Genomic DNA, 12,022 nt, shown 5'->3' with positions numbered 1-12,022 from the left:
AAAACCATACTCAGAGTCACCAATTAAATTATATTAAACTCAAAGCTATTGAAATAATATATTTATTATAATTTAATACAATACAAATATATTTATTACAATACTTGATCACTATATATACGATATAATGTTTCAATCACATAGATTTATAATATTGTGCTCTTGTCTCTTCTTTATGTATTTAATATCTAGACTTTAATACTTCATATTAAATCTACATTTTTTAATCAAAATAAAAATTCTTCTATTAATATTAATATTACAAGGGTTTGTTTTATTTAAATCAATAAATGCCAACACCCATAGAATTGATCACTTTATAATGTAGCCAACAATTTCATGAAATGTATTTAGAAAACGACGACGTCAGAACTAGGCCAAAATGATGAATTACCGAATAATGATACAAACAGCTAAACCCATGGTTACATTGAACTAATCGCTTCTATGACGGGGCATGAAATAAATAATCCGTATTAATAATATCCTATAAGAAAAACAAAAGAAAAAATCAGAAATCTAAGAGTGAGTCGACCCATATAAAAAGAAGACATTTGTACAAAAATAACTTAAACTCACTTATTCAGTTTACAGCACCTATTTGATTGTAATGTAAATATGTCGTATGTCTTGTCATTTCGATCACTCCAACAAGTTTGGGGGTTTGAGTCAGTGCTTCCACTGGGTACGACCAGTGACGTTTCTTGGTACCTACACGGCGATGTCACGTGTTTCTGTAAACGTGGAATGTAATATCAAAGCTGAAGGACGTAGAAGTTGTTCAACTTTGTTGCTACAAATGGGTTAATTACAGATTCGATATATATATATTTGATAGCACATATACGGATAAGTAATTCTAAAGTCTTTTATACATATCAACTTAATCGAAACAAAATATAATCGTATCATATCATCTAGGACATCTCCTTTTATTTAAAAAAATATGGAACCTAACAAATGGCAGTGTATAAAAAATTGCGTCTACTAAACCTATTCTTTAAATAAAAGTTAATAATAAAAACAAAGATAATTACAGAATTTAAATTAGTAATAGACATATATAGAGTTGTGTTTGACGCTTAAGCTTAAGCGTGCGTTAAAATCCCAGCACCCAAAATTTACTAAATTTTCACAAAAGGTGAGGCTGATCACCTCCCAATCTAAAAGATCAAAAACCTGATCCAATCTGATACAAATTGGACGATCTTTGTACCACTAGATTTTTATTTAAAATACATTTAGTTAGTAAACTAATTCAATAGAAAGAAACACATATTGCCCAAATGAAAAAATATTAATTTGATATGAAAAAAAATTTGAATTTTTCAACCGAATTTTATCTTTCGTTTATCGGGTCAAATTGGTAAAAGCGGTCTGATATGTCACCGAGTTTGTAAATTTGACTTTCATGCAGCAATGTATATTTAGACATGTGTTACATGATCAAAAGAGTAAGGGATTTTTTTTGATGAATTTATGAAAAAACTCTTTGGCGTTTAATATCGTCTATATACGATCTTATAAGTAGACCAGCCTCCATTTTTTTTAAATATAAATTTATAGTTACCTGCAATTTCTTTTGTAAAGAAACCAAAAATTTTGCGAAAAAAATCTACTGTAAAATGGTGACAAAAAAAGATTCGTCTCGATTTTCCGCGAAACACAGCAAACTACTTAAGTAATAATGAAATAGGAGGTTTGATACTTATTCATATACTTAATAACAACAAACAATTTCAGAATTATTAAAGGACTTAGTTGATTAACTGTAAATAATCGAAAGACTGTTTTATGTGATGTTGAATATTTGAGTTTTGTTTGTAGCCTTCATAGTATCGCAAGTGATAACAAAGTGAAAACTATACTTACATACCTGTGTTACCAAAATAGCGCCTTGCGATTTTTTGCTATACACTGGTGCAGTTTTACCTATAACGTATAAATTTATTGATTTTGATAACGTAGTATGCAAAGGTGTATGAACGTCAAATTAATAATTAAATATATCTATATAACATTTTCATTTCCTAACAGTTTTCAAATTATGGATGTAGAACCAATGAGAAAAACTGGAATGAAACTCTCGCCAAAAACAATTAAACAAGCAGTTGGTATGGCGCGATCTTATCTAAGTAGATGATTGGATAAAACATAACTAAAACATAGCTTCATCAAATCAAACTTTATTAAATTTTTGTTTAGTTCTTTAAAAAAATGACAGATTTCATATTCGGCTATAATATAAATAATTATAACAACATAATAACCTAATAATTCTTCGGGTCGTTTCGGTTATTCTCTATTAAGACTCGTCACATGAAATATTATATAAGTGTATGTGCGCAAGTATAAAACGTGCTTGAAAATTTTGGGACGGGACGGGAATTTTGGGACTCAAAAATCACAATGAGTGTTTATAATTATTAGCCCCACTCGGGATTTGAATCCGAGACACGACTGCAGCATGCTAACTAGATCAATTAGGCAGTAATCTTGTACGGGTGCTGGATCCCTAAACATTAAACTACGGATGATATAAATACTATAATATTAACCACTCACGTACAACAGATTATGGAATGCTATGCTAAAGCACTACTTATTTAAACGAAGAGAGTGCCTGCGTCTAGCAATTCTCTCGGGACTTTAGGTAATTGCCACGCTTATAATCTGATACAAACCTATTCATACAAATAACAGTACTCACTATCAAGATTTTCTCCGTGAATACAAAACGCCTTCTTCAAAATCATTTGGATGATATTCATATCCAGGGTAAAAGATCCATACACGAGTGGGTCCACACAAGAGTTCGAAACTGCCATTATGAAGAAAAGATCTTGGATACGGGCGGAGACGTGCATGGCTGATTTTCGGTCGAACATGTACCTGATTTGAAGAAATACGTTACCATAGTTTACCCTTTACGAATTTATATATTTGTGTATTTGTATATATAAATATTTGTGATCGATTATTTACCAATTATTGCCATTTTAAAATTCTAACATTAAAACGAAAATACATTTTAAAAATTTTGGCATCCTGATCACAATTTTCTTTTTATCGTTTATTTTACTATTTTATTTATAAATTTAAATTTATGTATGATTATAATTAATGTATACGATATACATGAATTATATTCATTCAATCATCAACATTCATAATTTCAAAAGAATAACTTAATATGTATTATATAGACTATAGAGTAATCCTTTTATAAAACAAATAACACGCTCGTTAGGTGACAAAACGTTTTTGTAGAAATAATAAATTTAAAATGATTTATATATTCATTAATGAGACGATAAAATCTCGAAACCTAGTTTATTACTTTTCGATGGCATACAAAAATAGTGGCACTTAATGGTAATTCGTATTATTGAGCGCTCTAATTGAAAAAAACCTAATTAGTACGAATTAAACCGCTGACCAAAAAAAACTCTGGGCCTTCTAAAATAGTCCTAAAAGCTGCGAGAAGTGGACTTTAATACGTTGTATAATTGCTTAAACGACTACGTGCTTCAATTTGCCAACTTCGCAAACTTCAAGCTAAGTTAATACAAGGGCTTAACTTGACACAGTTGAATGACATTCAACATTTACAAATAAATGGACAATAAGAATTGAATAATATGTTTCTTAGTTATTAAAAGTAAATAACTAATTAAGTATTTGTATATGTTATCGAACACAGTTAAAAAAACAAAAATATAACCCAAAATAAACGCACTTACTTCCCAACATTTTTTTTATTCCGAGAACAGAAATCGGAACCCATATAGACCTCGTTTCTTTCGTAGGTGAAGTTGAGAATAACAAATTATTCATTTTAACTTGGCTGTCATTGTTACTAGTTAACTTGCAGCGATTATCTGCCCACAACACAGGGAATTCTAGTGAATCTCTTATGTTTTATTAATTTAGTTTTTTGCAAAATAAAGCTTTTCTTTCTTTAAAATTATGAAGAGGAGAAAGAAAATTTCTGTTGATTAAATTGTTATACCGTAGACTGTCTACATAGATTTACAATAGATTGAAAATCTTACCTTATATTGTCATTGTGTATCAAATCTTATATACTACCCTATAACAACCAACTGTAATAATTTGTGATAGCAAAAAAGAACTTGAAGGTCGATTCCTCCCGATATCGAAGCAATATAGTGATAATTCTAAAGATATATTTTTAGCTGTCATGTTATAAAGTGCGGTGTTATCGTCTGTGCGCCACGAACCTTTGCCTATATGCCTTTTTATTTATAACAATCAAAGACTGTACAGTTTGTGATACATTATGCATAAAAACTGTCTCCCCCAAAACCCCGCATGGGACAGCTATCCAGCGCTCAGAAAAAAAAAATTCCAAGTGATACCCAAAATATGTTTTTTTTTAGAAAAACATACGTTATTTCTACTTTACTTCACATTCATTATTTGCACAACGGCCACAAAATAATTAAATTTGTGGCGTTTTTGGTTTCATCTTATTTTTTTTTATTTTTTTTATGTAATAGCAGGCAAACGGGCAAGAGGCTCACCTGATGTGAAGCGATACCGCCGCCCATGGACACTCACATTGCCAGAAGGCTCGTAAGTGCGATGCCGGCCTTTCAAAAATTGATTATTCCTGATAGACTATACTACTATAAATACATGAAATAATATAAGTATCTATGATACTTTTTTCAAAAATAAAATAAGAACTTGAGTTTTTGACATGAAATTTGATACCAAAATAATTTTGGCATAGTTTGAGAGTGGTTTATGTAAAAAAAATGTATGAAAACGTATGAAATGTATTTATAAAATGGTATTATTCGTCATTTTATCTAATACCACTACGAAGTTATTGCTATTAAGATGCAAAAAGAGTAAATACGACTAAAAAAGAAAAGATAAGTCTTAATAATAAAACATAGCTTTAATCCGTTCAAAAAGTGTTTTTCTTAAGTCTTAATAAATTTTAATAATAGTAAAAAAATCGGAGGTGCATAAATCACTCTTTTTGCGCATTTTTTTTAAATAGCTGGCCACTTACGTTTTCATAATTTTTTTTTACATGAAAAACTCTCAAACTATGCCAAAATTATTTTGGTATCAAATTTCATGTAAAAAACTCCAGTTCTTATTTTGTTTTTGAAAAAAGTATCATAGATACTTATATTATTTAATGTGTTTCTAGTAGTATAGTTTATCAGGAATAAGATGACACCAAAAACGCAACAAATTTCATTATTTTGTGGCCGTTGTGCAAATGAATGTGAAGTAAAGTAAAAATAACGTGTTTTTCTAAAAAAAAAACATATTTTGGGTATCACTTGGATTTTTTTTCCGATATTTTTTTCTGAGCGCTGGATAGCTGTCCCGTGCGGGGTTCAAGGATTATCCATTCTTTCTGGGACACCCTGTATATTGAGGTTTTTTAGAGAAGTTAAAGATTAATAAGATAAATATTAATGGTACTCCTTAGCAAGTTAATAAAACGTGTATTCTTTTTAATATAATAATATTATGTACTATTTAGATGCTTGGATTGTTCTGAAAAACTTACCACAGGGTCATTGTTGCATACGGCAGCCAACAGCAAGCAAATACACTAACAATGGTCACGGTCATTCTTAAAGTTCGTCGACGCGCTCTTGCCAATGGTCGCTGATCTGATCTTCGCAGTTGGATCCTGCCCTGATCTGACTGCACACATTTACCTATAACATATATTATCCTTATTCAACTCCCCCAACAATTAAACATTACGAAACCATACCTGAATCGCTTTCAATATATAAAATCGTATCGCCTCTCTCAATTACCGTTGTAAAACTGTCTACATTCTCAACCATATATATAGTGTATTTCAACCATAAATAAACTGTCTATAACATCCATTCAGAGAGACAACCATTATATTTTAAATTCATTTAAAAATAATTAAAGACAATTTAACTAATAGATCCTCACGATGATTCTTGTGTCGTACGAGCAGATCAATTTAGTGATGAATAAAATAATTTAACGAAAAAAAGTTAATTCACTATTTTTCTTTAATGGATTCAATGTATTTTTTTATTTTAGACTGAGAGTGGGTGAATCTAATAGCGCGCCAATTGTTAAAACAAATACTTTTATATTCCCACTGACCCTGACTTTCCCTCTGACCTCGGCTTCAAGTTAGGGGTTTCAAAGTTTGTCTGATAATATTACAATCAACGTTTGACGGCATCGCTATCGGGTACAAGTTTAATGTTAAAAATGAGTTTTCACTATGAATTCTAACACACAGTCAACTAGCTTAATTAGCTGTTCAATTAACAGCCTAGCCGATTAACTAAACGGCGCCGTTTAAAGAGCGGCCTGAATGATATTCAGTCATTTGATAAAACAGCTAGGAAAATTCCCCGCCTAGCCTGTTGACTGTTAATTATTTAGACATTTAATTCCACTTTCTGCCACTCTCAAACTGAAAATGAAACTCTTCTAACTGTCAATATGGCGTCGGCAAATCACAACTTTGATGGTGCTTTCCAAAGTTTCATGAAAAACAACAAGTACAATTGAAGAGTGTAGACCGCGTTCCGGACAATTATCACTGATGCAGAAAATATAACCTTCTAGTGAAACGACAGATTTCTGAAGGGTGTGAAGCGTGTGGTATGATTTAAAAACGTATTTCTGCTTGTGTAAATATAAAAAATAATCAGTATACTAGCATCATTTTAACTCTTTAGTAGATATACATCTATTTCTTTAATGTCAGCAAAACACTACGTGGCTGAGCAGTTAAGGCTAGTTATCTTTATTTAATAAATGAAGGATTGATATCGACTTTTGATATATGACTGCCTATCCGTCTTCGGAAAATAAATAATTATAAATTCTTCTCTTATAAATCAAAAATATCATGTTCGAAATAAATACAAATACTTGTATACCTCACTAAATAAATTACAAGAATGTCTAAAGTCTTTTATAAAAAGGGAAAAGCTGATTTCCTGTTCAGAAATATTACTGAAACACCACGTGCAACCTATAAAATAAGAAGTTTAAACCAAACAATGTCGACATCCAAGTTACTTGGACACTACTTTAAAATGTATTTACGTAACACAATAAAAAATGTAAACCTCTTCTTTACAGAAAAATATCCTTCTAATAAATATTGTCTGGAATAGAACATTTAATCTTTGTTAAATTGATTCCCAATTGTCTAAAGTTGCCAAGACACGTTTAGGCGACATTTGGAAGAAAAGAGCAAATGGTATCAAATCCAAAATAAGACTGTCACGGGCTCTAGTGTTAACTATCTCCCTGTATGATGGAGTAGAAACGTGGACTATCTTGGCCCAAGAAAGGCAAAGGATCGAGGCCTTTGAGATGTGGAGCTGGCGGCGAATGCTCAGAATACCATGGACAGCGAAGCGCACCAATACATTGATCCTGAACTTTGCATACGGACTCGACTATCTACCATATGCCTACAGCAAATTGTATTTCGGCCATACAATCCGCAGAGGTGATGACATAAAAGGCAAAAGGTCAAGTGGCCGTTCACCAACGAGATGGACCGATCAATTGAAATACTCTTCGTCCTCAAAACTGTACACCAGTTTAGGTATACAACAAAAAAAATAAGAAAGACGCTGGACAGAAACCAGAAACCGGTCCGCTCCAGATGCTTCGTTGTTGAAAACGACACTTAGACATGATCTGCCGTGATCGGCAGCAAACAATTCGTTCGTCGTTTGATAATAGAGAGAAATTGATTCCCACGCTTATAAAGAATCTGCGTGAAATTGCGCAAGTTAATATAATTACTAATTTCCAATGTTTGACAAACACAACCAGTCAATAAATTGTTCACAAAGGTCCTTTTCAAAGTCTAACAATCGGCAAGGATTTCAAAGTGAATCCGTGGAACCAAGTTTGACAAATTATATATTTGCAATGCAATCTCATCAAATATTACACATGTTGAGCTTACGTATATATATATAGAACGTGGATTAAAGGTTAAAGCTTTTAAGCTAATAAACAGTTATAACTTAAAGTATATTACATAATTTATACTTCACTCACTAATGTGTTCATATATCTGTCTTATATTGTTGTTTGTTACCATGTTTTGTATAATAGAAATCATCGTAACCAACCGATACAGTACTGATAACTTGAGCACTCCAACGGGAATGAGCAACCGTTGTGCACAACGTATTACTGGCAACAAATGGGTCAACTCCAGTAGCTCATTAACAAACCATGGTTTACAAAACAGCTATCTAAAGGTGAGTGAATATAAAACAATTTTATATAAGTGGGTTTTGTGAAGTAACTCTAGTGGCTTATGTATTATATTATTGTGGATTTGCACAAAATCAGTGAATTATTTGTACGACGTGGAAAACATTTTGTTTGAAATAGATACTTGCCTAATGTACATACAGACACAAAACAAAATAAGTAGGTATATATAACCCAGTCCCACAGGAAGTGCGAGGTTTTCCAACACATCTATTCATTGATTACTTTCTGGGAAACCCGACATCTGCCTGTAAATTTTAATAAAGCTCGCCGATGTTTTCGTTGTTAAAGCTTAAACTAGATCATATGCATTTACGGTACAAATTTTTAAACAAGAATATTTAGATTAGGAAGGTTTTAAGAGAAAATAATCGAATACAAAGAATATATTAATTGCTAATTGCTATTTTGTATTAAGTACTGTGTCTTGCCTTGCCTACTGTCGACTTGCATTTTGGTCGGGCTTAAAAAGTGATATACTCCTTATATATTATAAAATTGAATCAGTTTATAAAGTGTATAAAATCACGAGTAAGTAATACAGCTTTCAAGCAATATTAACTTTTCATTGCTATCCTTATTAGTTTTCAATTTTCTGTCTAAATATTGTCTTGAGTAAAGATGCTTTGTGCAACAACCGAAATGTTTAGTGGAAGAAAATATTACGATATTTTATAAACCTATAGGTGAAAGTACATTGCGAGGCGTGGAATGCATTGGTTCCTTTTTCTGAAAAAACAGTGCTAGAAACGGAAAAGGTGCAAGACAAGAACGCTTTTGAGAGATGGAAGGGTACAGGTGAAAAGTAAAAGGTTCGCCCGTGTCCTGCCACCTATGTAGTCCACACGTTGCCGCCACAAATGCGGAAGCGGCCCCGAGGGCCTCTTTAAGGCTGTGTAAGCCTAGACTCACTAATAAATTTTCCTTTGCTCGATTAATACTTGCTTTGACACGCATATGTACATATGTGAGGCACAAGGGCTGTTCACTAGAAATCTGATGCCTAAAATTATATCTTTATATTTTAATTGTATGAAGATCGTTGGTTATTTTATTCTCGAAGCCTGTCTATTATTTGAAAAATGGGCGCATAAAGGCAAATTTCATAAATAAATTCTATGACATTCTATATCCTACTGTTTCTATACTAGGATCACTAAAGTTTAGGTATGTACAACAAAAAAAATCTTCCTTGATGGAGGCGGTTTTGTATAAAATTAATCTAAACTTAAATCTATTTCATCACACAGAAAATATGAATGAATTCAAAACATCATGAAAAAAATAACTAACTTCTATGCCACTATTAAATGTTAGTAACAATTTTAACTATATTTCATTAAGAAGAAAACCAAAATTTTGAATATTTATTATTCAGTCTCTGAAAATAATTATAAGACGAAATTATTTTGTAACAAATACCTAGAAAATATGCATCCGTGCATAAAACATTACTTTACATTAAATACATACCTGACATGTCCTTAGCGTTCTTCGAGATTTCAAAGAAAATACAAGCGTAGCATATAGTTATAATGGTGAGTGGAATAAAGTACATCGCAAACAGACATGCCACATTATACGCCAACTCTTGCTGTTGATTGGAAAATGCTCCAAACGACACACACTGTTCGAAATCGGGCACCGTGGGATGACGCATCACTCGAAACACGAGACTCTGAAAAAGGCTTTGGTATTTAATTTTCTTTCACGTAGAAGTAATATTTAGAAATATTTTATTTATCTTAGAAATAATGTAACTTGAAATAACTATTACAACACTTCTCTCTACTAACAAAACGTCTTAAGACTTTTTGATCTGATGCTTAGTAGCGTTGTCTGGCTTTTCTATTTATAAATTGTTTAGTATATGTTACAGGAATTGCGCTAGTATCAGCTGCCATTGTCAATGTTATTATAATTTAATAACAGGAAAGTCAAATTAGTTCAAAACTATTCTGTGGCTCATTTGATTTGCCAATATTCATAGATCTACAAGTTAACAGACTATTTGACTGTCTGTAGTAATAGAATAATCTTTATTATTAATGTAGGAGCAATGATGTGAGGAAACCGGCGTGCCTTAGACCCAAAAAGACAACGGTGTATATCACCTTGCCTATTAGAAATGATCACGTAACAGACAGATATCTGAGACGCAACCTAGAAGGTTGTATTAGTAATATATAAAGGACACGCCATTGGTGATATCATATATCACGTATTAGTAGTAGTTTGATTTCCATTGCATTTATAAATTAATTAATATGCACATAACAAAGGTTGTACATGTAACATGGTCACATACCATTATTTTAAATGTAGGGCATATTTTATTTAATCAAATTGTATAACGTAATTGGATATAGCTTGTAAATTATCACTTGTGCTGATGCTTATTATCTCCAGTTAACATTGTTCAACAAACCCATTTATTTGACATACTAAGTTAGTAAATTAGTATTATTGAAAGTGATTTTAACTTACTTCAACCCAAAAATAACTGCTAAATGCTACAGACATATATAGAGTATATTATTTATAGTACAGGGGAATCTTAAGCGATACCGCCGCTAATACACTCTCACATTGTCAGAAGTATCGCAAATGCGGCTTTATAGGAATTGGTTCGTTCTTTTTTGTAAGGACCCTTAGTCAAATCAGTTCAGACGTTCCACGTAGTACACCGTGGTACCGTGGTACAAGCGGTGGCCTGGTGTCGCTTTGCTGAGTACACCAAGCTTCTTTGAGGCCTATTTAGTTTTTCCCTCCAAATGACCGCGAAACTAAACGTCGGAGATATGTCCACGCTTAGTACTCTGATACTGGCTATTTCGACGGAGAGTATCTTCGAAGAAAATATTAGAGACAAAGGTTGATTTCCGATTGCATTGAATGTTGCTAAGTTCCAATATATTATTGATATGCAGAACAAACAAGGACGGTGATATGACACAGCCTTTTGGGAACCCAGCGGGTTCACGGGTCGGAGAATTTTCCCGTCAATGACGATTTGATGCCACGATATGCAAGAAAACTGGGAATCCAGCTGCATAATTTCACTCAGCGAACCAATTCCAACTCAGGAGTACAACTGAGGGAATGACATCAGGCTTGCTTGACCTATGAATGCTCTAGGAAAATTGAACTTTGCGGATAACACGTTGCCGGATAATAATTTCAGGCATCGAAGTATCACACCGGAAAAGTCTTGGCTGGGCCCAGAAGATCGGCCTTCTCCTTCGCTGTGTGGGCCAGCGAGTCATCCTCCCTAAGCAGTGGTGGAATGGAGGGCTGACAGAAATTCCCTCGGATAGCTTTTGCAAGAGACCATCCATAGGCTCGAATCGCCAAAGGAAGGGTAAATTTCTCGCCATTTCTGGCAATACGCTCTGTCTTCTCATATGATAGATGGTTTCTGAGCTGAGTCATTTAAAGTGATGGCCGTTAAAACCGCCAAGTGACACGATGTCAGCGGTTGAAACATTTTGACGTACACAAAATCTACCACCCACAGCACTAATGAATCTTCTTTTACAAATAACTAAAAACGGAGTATCAACCCCGGGTAGGAAAGGTTGTTAAGCCGGAACGGATATTTTGGCTTTTGGATCACAAAGTGTACAATTTAAGTAGGTGCCTGGAAGATAGCATGGGCACACTAAAGCTAAATCGTTTGTTCAAACAGCATCTCAGCATTTCAATACAGCGAGGAAAT

At 32.9% G+C, this 12,022-nt stretch overlaps 1 protein-coding gene across 1 annotated transcript in view; it reads right to left on the bottom strand.

Annotated features, from left to right (window-relative positions):
* Positions 1–1,757: 1,757 nt before the first annotated feature.
* The window catches only part of LOC123707787 (adipokinetic hormone/corazonin-related peptide receptor variant I-like), a 33,388-nt gene continuing 23,123 nt past the window's right edge, over positions 1,758–12,022 (bottom strand). The window contains exons 4-9 of the mRNA XM_045658125.1: positions 9,778–9,982; positions 8,083–8,102; positions 5,561–5,691; positions 2,711–2,892; positions 1,877–1,932; positions 1,758–1,769 (exon numbers count right to left, since the gene is read on the bottom strand). Of these exons, the coding sequence (XP_045514081.1) occupies positions 1,758–1,769; positions 1,877–1,932; positions 2,711–2,892; positions 5,561–5,691; positions 8,083–8,102; positions 9,778–9,982 (606 nt within the window). The remainder of the gene's footprint in view (positions 1,770–1,876; positions 1,933–2,710; positions 2,893–5,560; positions 5,692–8,082; positions 8,103–9,777; positions 9,983–12,022) is intronic.

This window comes from Pieris brassicae, chromosome 3, assembly GCF_905147105.1.
Source record: "Pieris brassicae chromosome 3, ilPieBrab1.1, whole genome shotgun sequence".
Taxonomy (NCBI): Eukaryota; Metazoa; Arthropoda; class Insecta; order Lepidoptera; family Pieridae; genus Pieris; species Pieris brassicae.
Note: the sequence above shows the minus strand (reverse complement) of the source record. Positions and strands in the feature narration are given on the sequence as shown.